The sequence below is a fragment of the Pristiophorus japonicus genome, chromosome 17 (genome assembly GCF_044704955.1).
Source record: "Pristiophorus japonicus isolate sPriJap1 chromosome 17, sPriJap1.hap1, whole genome shotgun sequence".
NCBI lineage: Eukaryota > Metazoa > Chordata > Chondrichthyes > Pristiophoridae > Pristiophorus > Pristiophorus japonicus.
The window spans coordinates 103,124,102-103,150,325 of record NC_091993.1 but is presented as its reverse complement, the minus strand read 5'-3'; the positions used below and the strand labels follow the sequence as shown (position 1 = coordinate 103,150,325).

General features: G+C 43.1%; 1 protein-coding gene across 4 annotated transcripts in view; it reads right to left on the bottom strand.

Annotated features, from left to right (window-relative positions):
- Positions 1 to 259: 259 nt before the first annotated feature.
- The window catches only part of LOC139228249 (proline/serine-rich coiled-coil protein 1-like), a 41,556-nt gene continuing 15,591 nt past the window's right edge, over positions 260 to 26,224 (bottom strand). For 3 of the 4 annotated variants that reach the window (XM_070859427.1, XM_070859428.1, XM_070859426.1), the window contains exons 4-9: positions 13,876 to 14,446; positions 12,720 to 12,879; positions 12,049 to 12,390; positions 11,624 to 11,720; positions 9,950 to 10,153; positions 260 to 2,188 (exon numbers count right to left, since the gene is read on the bottom strand). In XM_070859427.1, coding sequence (XP_070715528.1) covers positions 10,057 to 10,153; positions 11,624 to 11,720; positions 12,049 to 12,390; positions 12,720 to 12,879; positions 13,876 to 14,446 — 1,267 coding nt within the window. In that variant the 3' untranslated portion in view covers positions 260 to 2,188; positions 9,950 to 10,056. The remainder of the gene's footprint in view (positions 2,189 to 9,949; positions 10,154 to 11,623; positions 11,721 to 12,048; positions 12,391 to 12,719; positions 12,880 to 13,875; positions 14,447 to 26,224) is intronic. The other variant, XM_070859429.1, reaches the window with a different exon arrangement.

Here is a 26,224-nt window from a genome sequence, read left to right as displayed (position 1 = left end):
CACGATGTACAATGTGTTCATGTGATGTAATCGAGCATCACAAACTTTCTGTTCACAAGCACTTTCCAACAGGAGTCATTAAATAGTTACCAGAAACCCACTGATTTTCCAAGCCAAATGTAGCAAAACAGCAGCTGCTCTGCCCACCTGATCAGATCACTCAACATACACAGTGGTATTTTTTGGTCTGTATCACATTGACCCTATTAAACGAGAGATCGACAAATATTTGCTATAAAATGCATTTACTGAAACTTTTCTTAAAAAAACAAAATGTCATGAATAAAAGATGCCAGTACACAAATACAATTTGTTTTACTTAAAAAAAAAAAAGAAAATAGAAGCAAAAAGTTTTACAAGAACCGTAGGCAAACTATACAAGGCCCATCCTCAGTTATGTTTTTGTATCATAGATGTAGATCTTAATTTTTTCCAGGATATAGCAAGATTCACATCCTTATTTTTTTTATGTACTCATGAGATAACTAGGCCATTTAATTAGGACAATAAGAGTCAATCACATGGGCCAGACCAGGTTCCCTTCCCTGAAGAGCATGAGTGAACCAGTTGAGTTTTAGTCAAGCAGCTTTCCTGGTCAGTTTTTCTGGTGCGAGCCCACAAATTTCAAAACTTAGTGAATTCAGTTTTCAACTTGTTATGATGGGATTTGCTGACCACTATATTACTAGACCAGCCAATGTAATATTTCAAAGTTTGCAGATGACACTAAGCTGGGTGGCAGTGTGAGCTGTGAGGAGGATGCTAAGAGGCTGCAGGGTGACTTGGACACATTAGGTGAGTGGGCAAATGTAGATAAATGTGAGGTTATCCACGTTGGTGGCAAAAACAGGAAGGCAGAATATTATCTGAATGGTGACAGATTAGGAAAAGGGGAGGTACAACGAGACCTGGGTGTCATGGTACATCAGTCACTGAAAATTGGCATGTAGGTACAGCAGGCGGTGAAGGCGGCAAATAGCTCGGGGATTTGAGTATAGGAGCAGGGAGGTCTTACTGCAGCTGTACAGGGCTTTGATGACGTCACACCTTGAATATTGTGTGCCGTTTTGGTCTCCTAATCTGAGGAAGGACATTCTTGCTATTGAGGGAGTGCAGCAAAGGTTCACCAGACTGATTCCCGGGATGACAAGACTGACATATCAAGAAAGACTGGATCAACTAGGCTTATATTCACTGGAATTTAGAAATATATAAAATTCTGACAGGATTAGACAGGTTAGAGGCAGGAAGAATGTTCCCGATGGTGGGGAAGTCCAGAACCAGGGGTCACAATCTAAGGATAAGGGGTAAGCCATTTAGGACCGAGATGAGGAGAAACTTCTTCACTGAGAATTGTGAACCTGTGGAATTCTCTACCACAGAAAGTTATTGAGGCCAGTTCGTTAGATATATTAAAGAGGGAGTTAGATGTGGCCCTTACGGTGAAAGGGATCAAGGGGAATGGAGAGAAAGCAGGAATGGGGTACTGAAGTTGCATGATCAGCCATGATCATATTGAATGGTGGTGCAGGCTCAAAGGCCTACTCCAACACCTAAATTCTATGCTTCTATTTAATTGTACTTTCTAAAATGTACATATTATGGACCATTTCAAAAACTTATGTATATTTAGTGTTAAATCAAAGATGGACACTATTTCATTGTACTACTAAGTTACATTTCTGGCACCAGTAACTTTTATGTTAGTGAACATTAATAACAAAATTTTTGCATCTTTTGTAAATACGCAAGTGAAATATATATTGGATGGAGGAGGTTAAGAGTTAGAAACCAGACTTTACAATACATTTCCTCTGGCCTTTAAAACTTACACATCATAAATTTGTGTTATCCAAAAGATCAAGACTAAAGCTACTTTTCTTTTCTTGGCTTAATCGAAAGTATTTGAGGCATTGAGTATCTTACTTTTAAATAGACGAGAGAGAGAGTTTTGAACATTAGTCCCAGAATCACTTGACATGTCATGTATTTTAAATTTACCACCCTGTAAAACTGATATTATGGAGTATTCTCAGTACTTTCCAGGTACAATTCTCCTCCCTTATGAGGGAGACCACAGCAATCCAAAATAAAATTTTGAGTTCTGATGTACACAGGTTTGTTTCGAACCACAAAAGAAAAAAATCATTTCCTCAGCTTTGGTAGACGTTGAACCTCAATCAATCATCTGAAAAAGAAAGCAATACTTATATTTAGAAACTACATAGAAACAAAGATAATAACACAGGATTGTATATAAAATGTGAAAACAGCAATGCAGCATGTCTCTAAAGCATTCAATAAATAAGTGGCAGTAATATTGCTAACATTTTTTAGTCTGCAAAATGTTTCTTGATCAGAATTGTTTAGTATTTATATGAAGCTTAAAAATTCCATCTACAACAGTTACACGCTTTTTAGCTGAACATTACAATCAGCTTCAATACCTTTCACTTTGCACCATTCCTACGATGCTGAGTGTACGATGCACAGCACGAGAAACAAGCAAACACATTCAATATGAAGGTTTCTAAATTAAGAGGTGGTAGTTACAAGATATGGACACCATTAGCAAGGCCAGCATTTATTGCCCATCCCTAATTGCCCTAGAGAATGTGATGAGCTGCCACCTTGAACTGCTGGAGTCCTTGTGTGAAGGAACTTCCAGAGAGCTATTAGGGAGGGAGTTCCAGATTTTGACCCGGCGATGATGAAGGAACAGCGATATATTTCTGTCAGAATGGTGCGTGACTTGGAAGGGAACTTGCAGGCTGCATACTGTTCCCATGCGCCTGCTGCCCTTGTCCTTCTAAGTGGAAGAGGTCGCAGGTTTGGGAGGTGCCGTCACTTCATTTTTGTTTAAAATATCACCGTAACTATTTTATCGAGTTTCATTCAATATCTGTCATTTCAATATGGAGAAGATTAAAAAGAAATAGTTTTTATAACTGCAAGACTAGTTCAGTTAGAGAGCTAAATTTGCACCATATATTCTCAACCATAGTTCCTGCCATGGGCAGAGTTTTAGACTACACCAGATGAAGGAACAGGACATGCTTTATATTCAACATTCCATTTGTAATGTGTTTTATATTTTTTTCTATTACTAATAGCTCTGAACCAATTACTTGGATATATCCAAACACTCCACCCACACCAGTATAAAAAGTGCTGGATATATTTTTGTAATGTTGTCCATGCAATTGTATCACTGCTTATTTCTAAAATGTGTACAAAAATTCATTTGTAAAATGATGCAATCTAAAAGAACGAACTTGCATTTATATAGCACCGTTCATGTCCCACAATGCTTCACAGCCAATTAAATACTTTCCAATTGTAGTAACTGTTGTAATGTAAGGAAATTAGACAGCCAATTTGTACAGTACAAGGTTCCACAAACAACCCCCCAGTACTACACTCTCAAAGCCTCCCCGATTAAGTGCAACATCCCCACTGACACCTGGGAGTTCCTGGCCAAAGACCGCCCTAAGTGGAGAAAGTGCATCTGGGAGGGTGCTGAGCTCCTTGAGTCTCGTCGCCGAGAGCATGCAGAAATCAAGCGCAGGCAGCGGAAAGAGTGTGCGGCAAACCAGTCCCACCCTCCCTTACCCTGAACGACTATCTGTCCCACCTGTGACAAGGACTGTGGCTTTCATATTGGACTGTACAGCCACTTAAGAACTCACGTTAAGAGTGGAGCAAGTCTTCCTCGATTCCGAGGGACTGCCTATGATGATGGTGCATCAGCTTAGATCAGTGGTTCTCGGTCTGTGGAAAAAAAAAAATTGGTGATGGCTATTGAGCCGGTGCAGAGCGGCCAGGCGCTGCTGAATGGGGTGGTGAATGCGGCAGTGCTGCAGGAAGAAGAGGAGGATGGAGAGAAAAAGACCGCTATTGGTGCTGTGGAGTTTTGCCAGTCTCGGCTGCTGCCGGTCCGGATTTGACCATTTCACTGCTGTGATGTTCACTTGCCCTATAAAGTGGTATTGGCCACAGCAGGGGTTGGCAATGGATCTAGAGCCCTTTGTGGACCTCTTTCTGTGTCAGTCATGTTCACACCAGAGGCTCAGTCATCCAGTTCTACTGAGCCTTGCACCATCTGCAAGTGGGTGACTGACTATCAGCCCTCACTGCGGCTGTTGTGAGGTACACAAATACAATGAGGGAAACGCAAACTTCGGAGAAGGACCCAAGTCAAGAATTCATTTACTCAAAAGATGCTCAGAGTTCCAGCCGAGTGCTACAAGGCAGGACATTGACACCGGTGCAAAGTCTATTGGTGCTTGAGCACTTTTCGGTAGCGTGATTTATGGCAATGCCAGAGATCCTTCACTGAAGGAGGAGTTGTTCCCGTATGCGATCCTTGGATTTGCACTGTCTGAAGCATTGGGACTCTTCGGTTTAATGGTCACGTTCCTGATGTTGTTTGCTATGTAAAATTTGCTGATCAACAGAATATAGCCTTATCATCAAGTACAAACGTAATTCATATTTCACTGGCTCCCACAAATATTTATGTTGATGTAAATTTCCTATGTCTGTTGTCAAATGTTCCAATAAATCTTAATATAAGAAAAAAAAGTACGGGCCAGCAGTAGCTGGAAGCCATCGCCAGCAACGGGAGTCAGAGGCAGGAAAGCACAGAACCAGTTATTCGGAGAGGAATCAACTGTCTGAACAAAGATCCCATCCCGACGACCAGCAGTGCCGGTAAAAAGCCAAGAAGAACAGGCCCTATAAGTCGGACATATGTTACATTAGATCTGTCTGTCCATGGTCAAGGGCTGGCCAAAGATCAAATCTGATAATCTGGGCAGCGCTTGAATACACTGAATAACCAATGCATTTGTAAAGTTTAAAAAAATGCTTCAAAATCACTATAATTTTAAACATATTTGAGGGATTCTGTTTTGTAAATGTCACCATAACTATTGCAATTCATAGTCAGAAGATCCTGGCACTGTATCAATACATAAGACAATAATAATTTAGATGGGCTGTCCGTAATTACTAATCCATTTGAAAAGGAGTCCTTCAGCCAAAAAATTTTGGTCTTGTGGACCTCTTTCTCTGTCAGTCATGTTTACACCAGCACTGGCTTCAATTATGTGTTCAAGTAGCCAAGTCTCTGGAGTAGGGCTTGAACACATGATTTTCTGACTCGGAGATGAGAGTACTACCAGTGACCCAAGGCTGATACCCAAGCCATTACTGTACAGATACAGTTAGGACCCACCATCTGAACATGAAGGATGACTCCAAAAATTATGCAGCATTCACACATGCAAGTGGCAAGTTGGAGCTGAACAATACTATTACATGAAATGCAATCATACTGCAGAAAAACAAGAGACAAAAAACACAACAAAAATATGATGAATACAATTATTTTATTGCAAACAGAGAATGTCAATGGCAAGTGAAATAAGTTTGCATTGTGAATAAAGTTTGTGCAACTTCAAATTTAAAATACATCAAAATGGGGATCTGGCTGCAAATCTAGTCCAGAATGGTGGAATAAAAATCTCCTCAGCTCTCGGACTCTAGTTCCCAGTGGGTATGAGTCCATCAAGCAAAACTGTTCCTAATTTTCAGAAAGGCTGTAGAAAATGGAAAAAAAGTCACTCTCTGTAATCGGGATTGAAGATGAGACATGTTATTGGGATAGGAGACATAGGTTTACTCTGCATCTGACTGGGCTATATCTGACAGGGAAGTGCTTAATGCAGCAACATTAAAGAGGCATTCAATCTTTCACCTTAACGCAAAGATTTTTTTTTAAATTGCTGAACATCTATTTGGTTTTCCAGTATATAACTGTGACCAAGTCAAAATGTCTCTTCCCCCACCCCTTTATTTACTTAATCAGCTTTGGGAATATCTTCTTCAATCCTTCAACATTTCCCTCAGGACAGTAGCCTAATATTTCCCTCCATATAGCTTTCAATTTAATGACAGAATGGAGAAATCCCAACATAGTATAGACTGACATTTAGATTTTCAGAACTGTATGCATTACATTTAACTGGGATCAAATGCTGCACTAATAGTGCCACACAATATTCTAAAAACATTCTGCAATGTAGTCCTGTCTCTACACACCCCACACAAACTTAACCTGAAATATGTAGCTATCTCTAGCTCTGGGGATACACTGCAAGATGTCCCGACACTTGACCATACATTCTTCACATGAATTTTATTGGTTGGTCACCATTGATTGAAGCTTCCTCAGGTGCTATAATCTCCTCCTGTTCAATCATAAAGACATTCTAATGTGTTCACCTTGAGAATGTTGAAAACTGGTGATACAAGGTAAAAATTGACTGCTGAAATTACAAAGAAAAAGTACCCGATTAAAATGTATAAACCTAATCTTGTCCATAAAGGACTTGGTGACTTTTGAAATTTGGTTTTAATATAAAAATTTGATAAAATAAGTTATAACTCACCAGATTTACTGGCGCGAAGCACAATGTGGAATATCATGGTTTCTTTTCTTGCTTTAGCCACATTAGTTATCTTGCACTTTTACAAAAAGAATTTTGATCCAGTGACTCATCATAGTTATCTTGCATGCTTGGTGCCCAACTGTATGTGCGCTTGATGTTTTGTTTATTTCTACATCACTTATTGATAGAAGTAAACATAACTTGGAAAAAAAGTTAGCTCTTCTGGAGCCGAAATATAGCCACTCTGGAGAATGAGTTTTTACCATTTGTCTTTTGTCAGTTTGCATTTCTCGGTTTGCCAGTGCAGTGGATGAACAGTAATTTACATCGGTCAGGTACACATTTACAATTGACGGCAGTGACTAGGAATAATTCTAACAATCTGATAATCTTGCTGTTGCTGATTTTATTGGTGTGTGGTAGATGACATCAGACTCTTGATGTTTTTTCCTCCCGATAATGTACAGATTTAACCAGTGTGACTACAGGTACAACGTCCTGAATCCGGAATTCCGATAACCAAAACCAGACATTTTGCAGATCGCAGATGGAGTCGTCCAGAATCCAGAAATATTGTTCGAAAACTGGACATTTTAAAAAACGCCGCATTATAGACCTGCGATCGGTACGAGCCTTTCGGAATGTACCTCGACCCTGACCCACATGCGAGCCGAGCTGACCCGACCTAACTCACGTGTGACCCGAGCCGACCCCACCTGACCCACGTACTCCCCTCGACCAGGCCCCACCTGACCCGACTTGAGTACTGTGGTTTTTTTTTTGCTATTTAAGTTATTGTGAATGTGTGTTGTTTGCCATTGCAATCATGTCAAAAAGGCTAACAGATACCCCAATGTGTAATAAAGGTAGTGCAAAGAGGAAGCAAATTCATTGTCAATTGCCAAGAAAGTGGAGTTACTCCAGAGATTAGATAGAATTGCTTTAGTGAGGAGACTAAGTGAGGAGTATGCTGTTGCAATTTCCGCCATTTATGACATAAAAAAAGAACAGATCATGAAGTTTTATGCAGAAAGTGACATTCAGAAAGAAATGAGTAGGAGAAAAACTATACATAAGCCTAAAAGTGATGAGTTGGATCGAGTAATGATGGAGTGGTGGCAACAGAAGAGAAGTGGAAAGGTTCCCGTCTGGCCCAATGGTGATGCAACAAGCCAAGATACTCCACGCAGAACTGGAGATTGAAACTCCATACGACTACTCTTTAGGTCGGCTAACCAAATTTAAAAGGCGTCATGGTATCAGGCAATTGAAAGTGTGCGGTGAAAAAGCCTCAGCAGATCACGAGGCAGCTGATGGTGATATAGGGCTAGACTTTCCTATGAGTCCCTCAAAGCCCGATTGCTTGCTGAGAAGAACCGCTAATGTTTGGTGAGTAACGCTGGCAAGAATTTCCATTTTTATGTTTAAAGTAATTAAAACTAATCGCCCGGTGAGAAAATGGGCGTTGCACACTCATTGTTGACTGTTTTCTCGGTGGTTGTGGAAACTTAGTAACATGAGCGGTCGTTACCGGAATGGACGGTAAGTATTTAAAATTTAGTCCGAGGCTGCGGTTGGGCCTAGGGATGGGGGAAAACTTTTATACAATTTCAATTAAAAAAATGTAAAACGTACAAAGCATTCCCAAGACACTTTTATACCTGATCGCCATTTTAAAATGTAAAAAAAAGAACCATTAACTTACCTTTCTTTGCCGAGTTCTCACCTACCGCCCTGTTTAAGCAGCTTTTACAGGGCGGTTCTCTTGGCGATCTGGACGTCGGCGGTTGAGGCCAAACTTGTGCCCTGGCGGTTGTTCACGGCATTGCACGGGGGCGGTTTGGTCCCGGCGGGCATGCTCAGATGTGGGTGATACCATGAAAAAAAACTTAAGGGGAAACTTTTGCCGGGTGGAAAAACAGCTGTACCGCCGAGAAATGATAGGAAATTCTAGCCCATAGATGTGTTCGTTAAACTAATTGCTGATGAAAACCTTTCAGCTGAGCAAATCTATAATGCCAACGAGACAGCACTGTTCTGACGCTATATACCGAGAAAGACATTAGCAACAGAAGAATTGCAGCCAGCAGGTGTAAAAGATGCCAAAGATAGATTGACTGTGCTTGCTTGTGCAAATGCGGCTGGGACACACAAGTGTAAGCTTATGGTCATCTGGAAAAGCCGCCGTCCAAGATGTTTCAAGGGCGTGAGAGTATTCCCAGTGCATTATTATGCTAATGAGAGCATGGGTAACCAGGGTAATTTTTCTGAACTGGTTTGCGAAGCATTTTGTTCCCCAGGCACGTGTTCATTGCAGGGCAGCTGGCCTTGAAGAAAACTGCAAAATATTCTTGCTGCTAGACAATTGCTCGGCACATCCTGATGCTGAATTTCTAGTAAAGGATAATGTTCAGGGAATCTATTTACCTCCCAATGAAACATCACTGGTACAGCGAATGGACGAAGCAATTTTGAGATCAATGAAGTGTCCCTACAAAAACAAATTCTCGAAGTGTTTGCTTAGTGCTGTGAACAGAAGCATGGGGATAACAGCGTTCTCAAAAAGGTTTCTCTGTGAAGGACGCCATATGGGCAGCTGTGAATGCGTGGAATGAGGTAACTAGAAACACCTTGACTCATGCTTGGCATAACCTCTGGCCAGCAACTATGTTTATTGAAGAGGACGATGATGCTGATGATGACTTTGAAAGTTTTCATGTTACCACGGAGAAGAAAATGATTTCTGAACTTTTAGAACATGCAAAAGAGCTGACTTGTGAAGCTGCGCTAGCATTGAATGAAGACGATGTCACAGAAGTCATGGGCATAAGACAATGATGCTCCCCATTGTGCATACAGTGACAGATGAAGAAATTGTGGGTATGGTTTTGCGTCCAGAGGAAAAGGATGAAAGCAGTGAGGATGACAATGCTGATGTTGATAATCAAGTGGAAAAAGTGTCCATTGACAAAGCTATCAATCTTTGTCATGAATTAATTAACACCCGAGAGCAACGAAATTTCATAAATGAAGAAATAATGCAGGTGTATAAAATTCGGGAAAAATTAATCAAACAAAAGCCCAAATTACTTAAACAATTAACATTAGTCAATATGTTTTAGAGGGTATCGCAGCAAAGTGCTCAAGATTACAGCCTACAACTAACTACACCAGCAATTTCCACACTTGAAAATCCTATTGCTGGCTCAACTTCAGCCCACACATCATAGCTGAGCCCTCTACCCCAAGCACAACCTCCAGCCAATTGTAACCTGTACCTATTTCTGTGCAGCTTACTTAGGAAGTGGATCACAGGAAGATTATTATTCTTTGTACATTACAGGGTAACTGTATTCTGTCCATACCTGTACTCTTCTGTTCACCAAATAAAAACCTTTATTTAGTCTGTTTCATACCTGTACTGTTTACCAAATAAAAACCTTTATTCTATTTCATGCTTTGAGTACATTCCTTTTCATATTTTAAGTACGTACTTTTTCCTATATAAATCCGGAAAAATATGCAAACCGGCCTCGGCCCAGCGATTGACTGATTCGGGACGTCGGATTGTCTCCAAAATCTGGAAATACACGAAAATTGTCTACGAGGTTGCTGGATTTAAGACGTCGGATTTCTTCTCCAAAATCCGGAAATACCCAAAACTCGGCCCCGAGGTTTCCAGATTCAGGACGTTGTACCTGTAATTATTAATCTTTTACATGCACTGAGCAACTACTACATTACCTAGACTATAATTTTTAAAAACTTTTCTGAAAATGAATTGTTTCACACCGAGTGTCCATTCAAACCAAGATGCCCAACTCGTCTGTAATGCTAAACCTTAAATTAATGACCCTGGAAAGTAATTACTAAATAGTAAATGTTAATAAGCTAGAATAAAACTGTTGTAAATTGGAACTCAATTTACATTTTCATTTGGTATAGCATAACATCACTCACAGGTAGCAATGGTCTATTCGGAGTATGGTTGTGATGTTTAGTTTTTAACCTGGCTGTCACTTTAAGGCCAATGCTCAAGTATTCCTGTGCTAATTTTTCAGTAAATTTCAGGCTCTAGGATAAAATGGCTACCTCTAAGATTATTTTGGATCTGCAATAAAAAAGTGTGATGCTACATGCTAGACACATGCAGTTCATACTTTTTATAAGTTTAAAACTTGGATTTTTCTAAACTGAAAATTGCAGTTACTGTTAAAAAATGGCAGATGAAAGTATAAGTGCTCTAGCAAATTTACACATGAATGAATCTCAATAAAGTTTGTACATTACCAAAAATAAAGCAATTAGCGTTCAGTTCATGTTTTTCCCACAATAGCAGAGATACAATCAGTAATTCACTATGTGGAACATCACAGCAACCTTGCATCCTACCACTTTGTGTCTCGATAAACTGGAGCCGCAACATATTGTAGCATTTCTTTTTTTAACCCCCAGTGCATAACTGATAATCTGATCCTCCTGTTTAAATATAACAAACATAGCTAGCAGTACGTCAATAGGGAACTATTCCCTCTCGTACGCAATGCTGTCTTGAAAATAATTGGAAACCAATGATAACATTTTACTTCTTTACAATTGAACTATGAGATAAAGAATTATGTGTTCAACAGAAGCAATTGTTTTGAATGAGTCAACTGAAATAATAGATTGCATGCAGCATAAGGCACAAATTTACAAATTCATTTTCCCAATAGCATATCAATAACAGTTAAGTAGTCAGCTTGGCTCAGTTATTTGCACTCGCCTGTCAAAAGGTTGCAGGTTCAAATCCCACTCGACTATTTGCATACAAAGTCTAAATATACAGAACTGAGGCAGTGCTGTATGATCAGAGGTGCCATTAAACTGAGGCCCTAGCCACCTTTTAGATAGATGTTAAGGTTCCCATAGAACTATTTACAGAAGAGTATGGAGTTCTTGTAGTGCCCTGGCCAATATTCATCTCTCAAACACCACCAAAACATATTAACTAGTCTTTTCTTTTGTTACTTTCTGTGGTACCTTGATTTGTGCAAATTGGCTTCCATGTGTGCATACAGAACAGCACTGACTTCAATTTACACAATGCACTTTCAGATGTTTCTCAGACAAAAAGATTCACAAAATTCACAGTACATTAACAACAAAGGTATTGAGGAAATGTTTACCTATTTACGACATTACTTGAAGTCACTTTCTTGGGCTGAGGCCTACTTTGGATTGCTGAAGCAGTTACACTTGAATTCAGAGGCTTAATTGAAGTAACTAAAAGAAATAGAAAAGCAATCTACAATAAGATGTGGCAAAATGACTGCCTTATGTACAGCAGAAGTACAGTCACAGCAACTACAGCATTTCCCCATGTTGAGGTCACTGATGCTCATTACCCAACAGGATGTACACGGTTTTAGAGCGTTACATTTTAATACATCCTTTTACCCGAAAGTTTATCCAGAAATTGAGAAAATGCATTACAACGGCAGCTGGCAATATATTGTGAAGCAAGATTCTCAAACACTATGCTACTAGCTAAACTTGACCAATTCAGTGTCTAAAATTACTTTGTGAGGAAATTGTAGAAATTTTTTCAAACCTTTACTTGTGGTTTTGAGTTGCTTTTCTGATCCCTTCCGCTTAAGTACTTCTGAATTGACTCTTTCGTTTTTGATCCCAGCACGAATAGATGAGACAGATTCAGGTCTCAACCGATTTCCAGGAGGAATCAGCTTGCTTGGTGGTTGTAGCCGACTGCTGACCTCGGTGCTAGCACTTGGAAGTCGTTTAATGCTCGTGTCAGTGGAGAGTTTAAGAGAGATTGGTGAACTAGGCATCTTGCTCTCGGATATCATTGGTGCTTTTCCTTTACTTTGTTTGCTGTGCAAGACAGTACTCCTTCCAGAATTTCGAGGGGGATTTACTGGGTTTAGTGTTGCACCTGTAAAAATAAAAAACAATTACATTTTCTCCCTCCTCCATTTGCCTGGGTGCAAGGTAGGCAGGGTGCACTTACAATTTAATTCAGTCTGAAAGCCTTCTGTTACCATACAACAGACGTGCTACTACAAAGTCAAGATGACCTGAGACGGCAAAGGGAAATAATACAGAAACATAACTTAATGGCAATAATATGAATGAAGCTACACTAATATGACAGAGTAGTGTAAACTGCTTCATAAGTCGGCTTAAAAGCTAAAATGAATATATTACTTAGACAGCTTCTGTACGTATAATGTAAAGTACTAAAATTGCTTCATGGGTACCTACCTCTGGTTTGCTTTAGATTCCCTGTTGAGGACAAGGATGAAAGCAGTGAATCCTTTTTGGAAGGATACTGGTAGGGCTTGGATGGAGCTAATGAATGCATGGTTCCTTTCCTGTTAAAACCAGATGGAAGCTTCAATCCAGATGGTCTGGAAAGCACAGACTGTTACCAAAAAAGAGAAAATTAATTGAAGTATTTAATAGAGAGGTGAGAAATGGGAAAATTTGCCTTGTTTTCCAACAGTGAATTGATATCGTGGTTTACAGGGCTGTAGAGAAACCCGCCCTCCTATATGGCTCAGAAACGTGGACCATATACAGTGAACACCTCAAATTGCTGGAGAAATACCACCAACGATGCCTCCGCAGGATCCTGCAAATCCCCTGGGAGGATAGATGCACCAGTGTCGGTGTTCTCAATCAAGCCAACATCCCCAGTATCGAAGCACTGACCACACTCGACCAGTTCTGCTGGGCGGGCCACATTGTCTGCATACCCGACACAAGACTCCCAAAGCAAGCACTCTACTTGGAACTCCGACACAGCAAGCAAGCCCCAGGAAACGTTTCAAGGACATCCTCAAAGCCTCCTTGATAAAGTGCAACATCCACACCGATACCTGGGAATCCCTGGCCAAAGACCACCCTAAATGGAGGAAGAGCATCCGGGAGGGCGCTGAGCACCTCGAGTCACGTCGCCGAGAGCACGCAGAAAACAAGTGCAGGCAGCGGAAGGAGCGTGCAGCAAACCAGACTCCCCACCCACCCTTTCCTTCAATGACTATCTGTCCCACCTGTGACAGAGACTGTAATTCTCACATTGGACTGCACAGTCACCTGAGAACTCACATTTAGAGTGGAAGCAAGTCTTCCTCAATTTCAAGGGCCTGCCTATGATGATGATGGTGATACAATAAGTAACAAGACAGCAGTGACGTGTTTAGTAAGTACAGGCCTGTTTGCTGTTATGGGAAATGAATTAATTGAACTGCAAACCATTTAACTCTGCAAAACACAGCGTGATTTAGGTGAAAAAGTTGGCAATAGTGGTGGTTATTATTTTAGCAATTCTACTGTTATTCAGTGCATAAATTGTATTTCTATATCTGTCTAATTATAAGCTATTGTACCGATCAAAACAAAGAGTGAAATAAAGCACCTTCTTAACAGCAGCTTGCTTGGTTTCTGTAGATAGGTTACCTTCCTTTGTTCGTTCAGACTCACTGGTCAACTCTGTTCTGCAGTTGGTGGATTGAGGTTCACCATTAGGATGTGCTTGTCCAGTGTTACCAATTGGACTGTTTTCATTTATAACCTGAAGATCCACAGAAGGAAGAAGAGCTTTATTTGGACTGTCCAACACAAAAAATGTATCTCTCCTTGGACTGCGAGGGCCTTTTTTACATGTTCTTTCATCCTGCAAGAGTCTGATTGTGGCTTTGGATTCTTTTCGCTCACCGCCATTTCTGCCCTCTCTCCCCTGTCTTTTTGCATTTTCCTTTTCCTTCAAAGCACATTTTTCAAATTGATTTGCCAGCCGGTTCGCTTCCTTCACTATTTCTACCAGCTTTTCTGCACTTAGGGGGCTCCACTTCAGCACACTTTCATTGGTTTTCTGCTGGCTTCCATTATTACTGTTCACATCGATTCCCATAGCAACATACCTCTCAGAGTGTCTGACTGGACCAATGAAGACTTCTTCAGTATCATTTTCAAGCAATGATTCCTGGCTGTAGAAGCAGAAAAATTTTAACTCAATACAGGTTAAACCATATCACCCCGACAAATTATGTGGTCAAGAACTTCACAGTCCACCATCCTCACAAAAAAAAGCTAAATACACGACAATCCTATAAGGGGAAAAATACATTCGAGAGGAGTACATATACAAGTACTAACGGAGTAGATGCTAATAAAACACACCAATCTATTTTCTAGTAAGACTGGGGTACAGTATTCAATTTCTTAGTAAACATTTTTAAAAGAAAATAATTCTTGAAAGTTCTTCCACCTTGTATAAAAGTTTCTCCAGAAGTTTTTAAAGTTTGTCCAGAAGTTTTAAAAGTTTTCCCAAGTTATTTAAAAATTTCTCCAGAGGTTTTAACAGTTTCTCCAAGTTGTCTAAATGTTTCCCATGTTGATTAAAAGTTTAAAATGAAAGTTAATAGTAAGTTACTTCCTTTAGTATTGTTCCATGGGTGCTGCCAGTCCTCTGCAGCTGTATAAAGCCCTGGTTAGACCACACCTGGAGTAGTGTGGGGAAGTAGAGGCCCAGTCATCTCTGAAGGAGGGGGAAAGGCCAGCCTCCGTCGTGGAAGAGGAGGCGGCTCAAACGCCATCGTGGAGGAGAGACACAGCTGTTCTATACTCACTGGGTCTCCTGCCCTGAAGATGCTGACTCTGGCTGGGTTCAGTTCTACACTCACTTGTTCCCCTCCCTCACCCTCCCCTGATGGTGCTGACTCTGACTGGGTTCAGTTCTATACTCACCGGATTACTCACGACAACGCCCTGCGAGCAGGTAAGCCGGCGAGCAGGTGAGCCTCCGACCAGGCAACCGGGACATCACCCACCACCCCCCCCTACATGCGGGCCTACATGCCTCCAGCGGCGATCGGGCCTCTCCTTCCCCACTGGTGACCTGGCCTCTTCTACTGGTGAGCATCACTGCTATGACTCTTCCACCCCTCCCACTCCTTGCTGACCTCCCACTCGGAACTCCAGCGGACAACTGATCTTCCTGATGCCTGCCCCCAACCAAGCCTCGGGCCACCTACCATCAAGGTGACTTGACGCCGAGCTTGCGGCCCACATCTCGCCATAGGCAATTAGGCTCATACAGCAGTGCCTGGTCTCCAGTCGTCTTGGACCTCCTTGCCACTGGACCAAGACCTTGTTCAGCTAAGCCAGTGTGGTGGCCGGTGTGCAATGGCCACCCCACATTAAAAGAACTCACACACATGCATCTCCCACTCCATTAACATGAAGTTCGGGACCTGGAACGTCAGGACTCTCATGGACAACTCCAGCAGTGACAGGCCGGAACGCCGCACGCGATAGTTACCCAGGAACTTAGACACTTTGACATCGACATCCTAAGCGGACAGGGGAAGGTCAGCTCAAGGAACAAGGTGGAGGTTACACTTTTTTCTGGAAAGGAAAACCAGAGGAAGTACGCTGCCTTCACGGAGTCGGCTTCGCCATCAAAAATGAGCTGATCGACCGCCTCAAAGACACCCCCTGCGGAGTTAACGAACATCTCATGACCCTATCCTGGAACCAATGTGCCAGTCATCAGTGCGTACGCCCCAACACTCAATGCAACGGCTGAGATCAAAGAGGGTTTTTATTCCAACCTCGAAACATCCCTGACCCGCATCCCCGCAGGCAACAAACTGATCCTCCTAGGTGACTTCAATGCCAGGGTCGGCAAAGATCCTGGGAGGTGTGATTGGCAGAGAGGGGGTAGGGAAAGCCAACTCCAGCGGTACCCTACTCCTGACAAAATGTCTGGACATGATCTTCTCATCACCAACACCCTGTTCCGCCAAAGGGACAAATACAACACATCGTGGCAACACCCTCGCTCCAAACACTGGCACTGCTCGACGATATCATCGTCCGAGCCAGGGATCGCAAAGATGTGCGCATCACCCGCACCATGACAGGAGCTGACGACTGCTGGACGGACCACCGCCTAATCCGATCCATCATTGACATTAACATAGCCCCAAAGCGGAGGGGACAGCAGAAGCAGTGCCGCAAAAAAGTCAATGCCAGGGCACTTAAAGACCCAGCTTAGAGAGCCCTACACAGCCAGAGCCTCACAGCTAACCTGGCATGCCTTGATGACCTGAGATGCAGCATGCCCACAGCGATTGGTCTGCCCTTCAGGCCTCCATAACCAGTGCCTGCAATGAGACGCTCGGTCACTCAACCAGAAAATACCAGGATTGGTTTGATGAGAATGATCAGGAGATCCAAGAACTAATAAATCACAAGCACATAGAAACATAGGTACAGGAGTAGGCGATTTGGACCTTCGAGCCTGCACCACCATTCAATAACATCATGGCTGATCGTTCCCCCAGTACCCCTTTCCTGCTTTCTCCCCATACCCCTTGATCCCCTTAGCCATAAGGGCCATATCTAACTCTCTCTTGAATATCTCCAATGAACTGGCATCAACAACTCTCTGCGGCAGGTTAACAACTCTCTGAGTGAAGAAGTTTCTCCTCATCTCAGTCCTAAGTAGCCTACCCCTTATCCTAAGACTGTGTCCCCTGGTTCTGGACTTTCCCCAGTTAATCCAGTCTCTCCTCATATGTCAGTCCAGCCATCCCGGGAATCAGTCTGGTGAACCTTCGCTGCACTCCCTCAATAGCAACAACATCCTTCCTCAGATTAGGAGACCAAAACTGTACACAATATTCCAGGTGAGGCCTCACCAAGGCCCTGTACAACTGTAGTAAGACCTCCCTACTCCTATACTCAAATCACCTAACTATAAAGGCCAACATACGATTTGCCTTCTTCACCACCTGCTGCACATGTATGCCGACTTTCAATGACTGATGAACCATGACACCCAGGTCTTGTTGCACCTCCCCTTTTCCTAATCTGCCGCCATTCAGATAATATTCTGTCTTTGTGTTTTTGCCCCCAAAGTGGATACGCTCACATCTATCCACATTATACTGCATCTGCCATGCATTTGCCCACTCACCTAACCTGTCCAAGTCACCCTGCAGCCTCTTAGTGTCCCCCTCACAGCTCACACCGCCACCCAGTTTAGTGTCATCTGCAAACTTGGAGATATTACACTCAATTTCTTCATCTAAATCATTGATGTATATTGTAAAGAGCTGGGGTTCCAGCACTGAGCCCTGCGGCACTCCACTAAGTCACTGCCTGCCATTCTGAAAAGGACCCGTTTATCCCAACCAGTTCTCTATCCACGTCAGTATATTACCCCCAATACCATGTGCTTCGATTTTGCACACAAATCTCTTGTACGGGACCTTGTCAAAAGCCTTTTGAAAGTCCAAATACACCACATCCACTGGTTCTCCCTTGTCCACTCTACTAGTTACATCCTCAAAAAATTCCCCTTCATAAATCCATGCTGACTTGGAACGATCTTGCCACTGCTTTCCAAATGCGCTGCTATTTCATCCTTAATAATTGATTCCAACATTTTCCCCACCACTGATGTCAGGCTAACCGGTCTATAATTACCGCTTTCTCTCTCCCTCCCTTTTTAAAAAGTGGTGTTACATTAGCTACCCTCCAGTCCATAGGAACTGATCCAGAGTCGATAGACTGTTGGAAAATGATCACCAATGCATCCACTATTTCTAGGGCCACTTTCTCAAGTACTCTGGGATACAGACCATCAGGCCCTGGGGATTTATCGGCCTTCAATCCCATCAATTTCCCTAACACAATTTCCCGCCTAATAAGGATATCCTTCAGTTCCTCCTTCTCACTAGATTCTCGGTCCCCTAGTACTTCCGGAAGGTTATCGGTGTCTTCCTTCATGAAGACAGAACCAAAGTATTTGTTCAGTTGGTCTGCCATTTCTTTGTTCCCCATTATAAATTCACCTGAATCTGACTGCAAGGGACCTACGTTTGTCTTCACTAATCTTTTTCTCTTCACATATCTATAGAAGCTTTTGCAGTCAGTTTTTATGTTCCCAGCAAGCTTCTTCTCGTACTCTATTTTCCCCCTCTTAATTAAACCCTTTGTCCTCCTCTGCTGAATTCTAAATTTCTCCCAGTCCTCAGGTTTGCTGCTTTTTCTGGCCAATTTATATGCCTCTTCCTTGGATTTAACATTATCCTTAATTTCCCTTGTTAGCCACGGCTGAGCCACCTTCCAGTTTTATTTTTACTCCAGACAGGGATGTACAATTGCTGAAGTTCATCCATGTGATCTTTAAATGTTTGCCATGGTCAACCCTTTAAGTATCATTTGCCAGTCTATTCTAGCCAATTCACGCCTCAAACCACCGAAGTTACCTTTCCTTAAGTTCAGGACCCTAGTTTCTGAATTAACTGTGTCACTTTCCAGCCTAATAAAGAATTCTACCATAGCTTCAGGTCAAGCATGGGCAAGGAAATCTCCTGCTGATTACCACATACCACCCTCCATCAGCTGATGAATCAGTACTTCTCCATGTTGAACACCACTTGGAAGAAGCACTGAGAGTAACAACAGCACAGATTGTACTTTGGGTGGGAGACTTCAATGTCCATCATCAAGGGCAGCTTGGTAGTACCAGTACTGATGGAGTCCTGAAGGACATAGCTGCCAGACTGGGCCTGCAGCAGGTGGTGAAAGAACCAACACGAAGGAAAAATCTAGTTGACTTGGTCCTCACCAATCTACCTATCGCAGATGCATCTGTCCATGACAGCATTGGTAGTAGTGACCAACGCACAGTCACTGTGCGGGACGAAGAACAAAAAAGCCCTAGTAATAGGGGATTCTATAGTTGGGGAACAGACAGAAATTTCTGCAGCCGTAGACGTGACTCCCGAATGGTTTTGTGCCTCCCTGGTGCCAGGGTCAAGGATGTCACAGAGTGGATGCAGGGCATCCTGGGAGGGGGGTTAAACAGCTAGAGGTCGTGGTCCATATAGGGACCAACGACATAAGTAAAATGGGGGATAAGGTCCTACAGGAAGAATTTAGGGAGCTAGGAAGAAAATTAAAGGGTAGGACCTCAAAGGTAATAATCTCCAGGTTACTACCGGTGCCACGTGCTAATGAGTACAAGAATAGGATACAGAGGATGAACACATGGCTGGAAAATTGGTGTAGGAGGGAGGGCTTTAAATTCTTGAGGTATTGGGACCGCTTCTGGGGGAGATGGGACCTGTACAAATCGGACGGGTTGCACCTCAATATCACCGAGACCAATATCCTCGCGGGGAGTTTTGCTAGTGCTGTTGGGGAGAGTTTAAACTAGCTTGGCAGGGGGATGGGAACCTGAGAACGAAGTCAAAAGAGAAGGAAGTAAAGCAGGAGTTGGATAGCAAGAATCTAGAAAGCAAATCTGCAAGACAGAGGAAACAGGGCTTAGTATGTAGTAAGCAAGGAGGTCTCCCTGTGCTGAATGGTATATACTTTAATGCAAGGAGTATAGCGAATAAGGCTAAGATAGACACTTGGGAGTATGACATTATAGCCATTACAGAAACATGGCTGAAAGAGGGGCAGGTTTGGCAGATTAATATTCCTAGCTACAGGATTTTTAGACAAAATAGAGAGAGGGGTAAAAAGGGGGCAGAGGTTGTGGTACTAATTAAAGAAACTATTACAGCAGTGAGGAGGGATGATATGTTAGAGAGATCAACTGAGGCCATATGGGTCGAATTGAAAAATAAAAAAGGGGCGATCACACTGTTGGGAGTGTATTATAGACCCCCAAACAGTGGAAGGGAGATAGAGGAGCAAATATGTAGGCAAATTGCTATGAAGTCTAAAAACCATAGGGTAGTAATAGTAGGGGATTTTAACTATCCAAATATTGATGGGACAAATTTAGTGTGAAGGGTGTAGAGGGTGCGGAGTTCTTGAAATGCATTCAAGAGAATTTTTTTAGTCAGTATGTAGTAAGCCCAACACGAGAGGGCTTGGATTTAGTTTTGGGGAATGAAGCTGGGCAAGTTGAAGGGGTATTAGTGGGGGAGCATTTAGGTGCCAGTGACCATAATTCAGTCAGATTCAAGTTGGTTATGGATAAGGACAAGAATAGGCCTGGAATAAAAGTTCTGATTTGGGGAAAAGCTAATTTTGCTAAGTTGAGTGATTTGGCCATAGTGGACTGGAAACAGCCACTTGTGGGTAAATCGGTGTCGGAACAGTGGGAGGCATTCAAGGAGGAGATCCGAAAGGTTCAGGCCAAACATGTGCCCTTAAAGAAAAAAGCTGGGAAAAATAATTCTAGAGCCCCTGGATGTCTAGGGACTTACATGGGAGGATTAAGAAAAAAAGAGACGCCATGTCACATATCAACTGCTAAATACTTTAGAATCTTGAGGAATAAGAGGTAAAATTAAAAAGGATATTAGGAATGCTAAGAGAGAGCAGTAAAATTAAGGAAAACCCTAAGATGTTCTATAAATATATTAAGAGTAAGAGGTAACTAAGGAAGGGTAGGGCATATTAGAGATCACGAGGGTAATCTTTGTGAGGAGGCGGAAGTAGGATTCTTAACGAATACTTTGCATGTGTTTTCTGAAAGGAAAGGAATAATGCAGATACTTCTATAGAGGAGGAATGTGATATTCTGGATGAAATAAATATAGTAAGAGAGGAAGTATTAAGGGGTTTAGCAGCTTTGAAAGTAGATAAGTCCCCAGGCCCAGATGAAATGCATCCCAGGTTGTTGAGCGAAGTAAAAAAAGGAAATAGCAGAGACCTTGACTATCATTTTCCAGTCTTCTTTGGATTTGGGCAGGTGCCGGAGGATTGGAGGACTGCTAATGTAGTACCCTTGTTTAAGAACGGAAAAAGGGATCAGCCGAGTAATTACAGGCCTGTCAGCCTGAAGTCAGTGGTGGGAAAATTATTGGAAAAAATCTTGAAAGACAGGATAAATCTGCATTTGGATAGGCAAGGATTAATTAGGGACAGTCAGCACGGATTTGTTAAGGGAAGATAGTGTTTGACTAACCTGATTGAATTTTTTAAGGCGGTAACCAAGAGGGTCGATGAGGGTAATGCGTATGATGCAGTATATATGGACTTTAGCAAGGCTTTTGATAAGGTCCCACATGGTCGACTGGTCATGAAGGTTAAAGCTCATGGGATCCAGGGCAAAGTGGCAAGTTGGATCCAAAATTGGCTTGGAGGTAGGAAGCAAAAGGTAATGATTGATGGATCTTTTTGAGACTGGAAGGATGTTTCCAGTGGGATTCTGCAGGGCTCAGTACTGGGTCCCTTGCTTTTTGTGGTATATATCAACAATTTAGATTTGAATATAGGAAGTATGATTAAGAAGTTTGCAGACAACACTAAAATTGGCTGTGTGGTTGATAATGAAGAGGAAAGTCATGGGCTGCAGAAGGATATCAATCCACTGGTCAGGTGGGCAGAGCAGTGGCAAATAGAATTTAATTCAGAGAAGTGTGAGGTGATGTACTTTGGGAGGACTTATAAGGAAAGGGTATACATATTAAGCGGTAGGCCACTTAATAGTGTAGATGAACAAAGGGATCTTGGAGTGCTTGTCCACAGATCCCTGAAAGTAGGTCAGCTGGATAAGGTGGTGAAGGCATATGGAATGCTTGCCTTTATTGGCCAAGGCATAGAATATAAGAGCAGGGAGGTTATGCTTAAATTGTATAATACTTTGGTTAGGCCACAGCTGGAGTACTGCGTGCAGTTCTGGTCGCCGTATTATAGGAAGGACATGATTGCACTAGAGAGGGTGTAGAGGAGATTTACTAGCATGCTGCCTGGAATGGAGAATCTTAGTTATGAGAACAGATTGGATAGGCTGGGTTTGTTCTCATTGGAACAGAGGAGGTTGAGAGGAGACCTCATCGAGGTGTACAAAATATTGAGGGACCTAGACATAGTGGATAGTAAGGGTCTATTTCCATTGGTGGAGGGGGCTATTACGAGGGGGCATAATTTTAAGGTGGTTGGTGGAAGGTTTAGAGGGGATTTGAGGGCGGGCTTCTTTACACAGAGGGTTGTGGGGATCTGGAACTCGCTGCCTGGAAAAATGGTGGATGCAGAAACCCTCACCACTTTTAAGTGATGGTTGGATGGGTGTTAAAGTGCCGTAACCTGCAGGGTTACGGACCTAGAGCTGGTAATATAATGGCAAGTACTGCAGGGAATAGAATATGGCCAGGGTGATCTCCGGGCCTAGTTTCAATCACCTGGATGGGTCGTGGAGGAATTTTCCAAGATTTTTTCTCCCTAAATTGGCCTGGGTTTTTATCTGATTTTTGCCTCTCCCAGGAGATCACATGGCTCCAGTTGGGGTAGAGTGTAGATGTTTTTAGTATAAGAGGTGTTGCAATGGTGTGGGGCGGACTGGTTCGGCTGGGTGCTCTTTGCCTTTCCGTTATTGTTCATGGGTTTGTATCTAACCTTTAGGGCTGCTGACGAAGGTCCGTGCAGCTCTTTTCGGCTGGCGCAGACACGATGGGCCGAAATGGCCTCCTTCTGCGCTGTAAATTTCTATGTTTCTATGTTATGGTCACTCTTCCCCAAGGGGTCTTGCACAACAAGATTGCTAATTAGTCCTTTCTCATTACACATCACTGAGTCTAGGATGGCCAGCTCTGGTTGGTTCCTCGACATATTGGTCTAGAAAACTATCCCTAATACACTCCAGGAAATCCTCCTCCACCGCATTGCTACCAGTTTGTTAGCCCAATCAATATGTAGATTAAAGTCGACCATGATAACTGCTGTACCTTTATTGCATGCATCCCTAATTTCTTGTTTGATGCTGTCCCCAACCTTACTACTACTGATTGATGGTCAGTACACAAATCCCACGAGCGTTTTCTGCCCCTTGGTATGCCGTAGCTCCACCCATACCGACACCACATCATCCAAGCTAATGTCCTTTCTTACTATTGCATTAATTTCCTCTTTAACCAGCAATGCCACCCCGCCTCCTTTTCCTTTCTGTCTATCATTCCTAAATCCAATCCTCTTCTCAATCTTTCTCGCCGCCATGCTCCTCCTCACAGTCAACAAGCTCCCCGCTGGAGTGGAACTAAACTACAGAACCAGTTGGTGAGGCCTACAAAAGGCCCAGCAGCAGCGCGAGGCGACGGCAGTCAGAGGCGGGAGTTCGTGGCCTTGGTGAGGCCTATAAAAGGCCCAGCGGCAGCGAGAGGCGGCAGCAGTCAGAGGCGGGAGTTCGTGGCTTTGGTGGGGCCTACAACAGGCCCAGCGGCAGCAGTCGGAGGCAGGAGTTCGTGGCGTTGGTGAGGCCTATAAAAGGCCCTGCGGCAGCGAGAGGCGGCGGCAGTCCGAGAGGCGGGAGTGCGTGGTGTCGGGAGGCCTATAAAGGCCCAGCTTGTGCAGCTCCAGCCGGGAGAAAAAGCAAAAAAAGTAGAAAGAAATCAAAAGGTGACATCACAGCCAAAGGAGTAAGTGATTGGCTGGTGATTGGTGAGTAGCTTTTAGTTTACTTTTTTATATCAGTAAGTAACCTGTTAACAGTGTTGTCGCCAAATTAAGTGTATCTAAGGGTTAAGTCATGGCAGGAGAGCTCAGTCACGTGATATACTCCTCCTGTACTATGTGGGAACTCGGACACTTCCGTTGTCCCTAACGACTACGTGTGCGGGAAGTGTATCCGTCTCCAGCTCCTGACGGACCGCGTTGCGGAATTGGAGCTGAGAGTGGATTCACTCTGGAGCATCCACGATGCTGAGAATGACGTGAGTAGCACGTGTAGCGAATTGGTCTTACCGCAGGTGGAAGGTCCACAGCCAGATAGGAAATGGAAGACCAGCAGGAAGAGCAGTGCAAGGAAGGTAGTACAGGGATTCCCTGCGGTCACCCCCCTTTGGGTACTGTTGAGGAGGATGACTCATCGGGGAGAGCAGCAGCAGCCGCCGCCAACTTCATGGCACCGTGGCTGGCTCTGCTGCACAGGAGGGCAGGAAAAAGAGTGGGAGAACGAGTGATAGGGGATTCAATTGTAAGGGGAATAGATAGGCATTTCTGCGGCCGCAACCGAGACTCCAGGATGGTATGTTGCCTCCCTGGTGCAAGGTCAAGGATGTCTCGGAGCGGGTGCAGGACATTCTGAAAAGGGAGGGCGAACAGCCAGTTGTCGTGGTGCACATTGGTACCAACGATATAGGTTTAAAAAAAAGGGATGAGGTCATTTCGAGACGAATTTAAGGAGCTAGGAGCTAAATTAAAAAGTAGGACCTCAAAAGTAGTAATCTCGGGATTACTACCGGTGCCACGTGCTAGTCAGAATAGGAATCGCAGGGTAGCTCAGATGAATACGTGGCTTGAGCAGTGGTGCAGCATGGAGGGATTCAAATTCCTAGGGCATTGGAACCGGTTCTGGGGGAGATGGGACCAGTACAAACCGGACGGTCTGCACCTAGGCAGGACCGGAACCAATGTCCTAGGGGGAGTGTTTGCGAGTGCTGTTGGGGAGGAGTTAAACTAATATGGCAGGGGGATGGGAACCAATGCAGGGAGACAGAGGGAAACAAAATGGAGACAGAAGCAAAAGGAGATGAGTAAAAGTGGAGGGCAGAGAAACCCAAGGCAAAAAACAAAAAGGGCCACTGTACAGCAAAATTCTAAAGGGTCAAAGTGTAATAAAAAGGCAAGCCTGAAAGCTCGGTGCCTCAATGCGAGGAGTATTCGGAACCCAGGAGAGGGCTCTGAGCTAGTTAAAGTGGGTGAGAGCTCAGATGAACAGGACCCCAAGAAAGAATGCAAAAGGCAGGAGGCAACAGAGCAGAATAGCACTGGGGTAAGTGTAAACCACAAGGTGATAGGAAGGGACAATATGTAGGAGGGGTCAAAACTAAAAATCATGGTTTAAAAACTAGTATTAAAACACTCTACCTAAACGCACGCAGCATTCGAAATAAAGTAAATGAGTTGACGGCACAAATCATTACAAATGGGTATGATTTGGTGGCCATTACAGAAGCGTGGTTGCAGGGTGGCCAAGACTGGGAATTAAACATACAGGGGTATCTGACAATTCGGAAAGATAGACAAAAAGGGAAAGGAGGGGGGGTAGCTCTGTTAATAAAGGATAATATCAGGCAGTTGTGAGAGACGATATTGGCCCTAATGAACAAAATGTTGAATCATTGTGGGTGGAGATTAGAGATAGTAAGGGGAAAAAGTCACTGGTGGGTGTAGTTTATAGGCCCCCAAATAATAACTTCACGGTGGGGCGGACAATAATCAAGGGAATAATGGAGGCATGTGAAAAAGGAACGGCAGTAATCATGGGGGATTTTAACCTACGTATCGATTGGTCAAATCAAATCGCATGGGGTAGCCTTGAGGAGGAATTCATAGAATGCATATGGGATTGTTTCTTTGAACAGTATATTACAGAACCTACAAGGGAGCAAGCTATCTTAGATCTGGTCCTGTGTAATGAGACAGGAATAATAAACGATCTCCTAGTAAAAGATCTTCTCGGAATGAGTGATCACAGTATGGTTGAATTTGTAATATAGATTGAGGGTGAGGAAGTAGTGCCTCAAACGAGCGTACTATGCTTAAACAAAGGGGACTACAGTGGGATGAGAACAGAGTTGGCTAAAGTAGACTGGGAACACAGACTAAACGGTGGCACAATTGAGGAACAGTGGAGGATTTTTAAGGAGCTCTTTCATAGTGCTCAACAAAAATATATTCCAGTGAAAAAGAAGGGCGGTAAGCAAAGGGATAACCAGCCGTGGATAACCAAGGAAATAAAGGAGAGTATCAAATTAAAAACCAATGCGTATAAGGTGGCCAAGGTTAGTGGG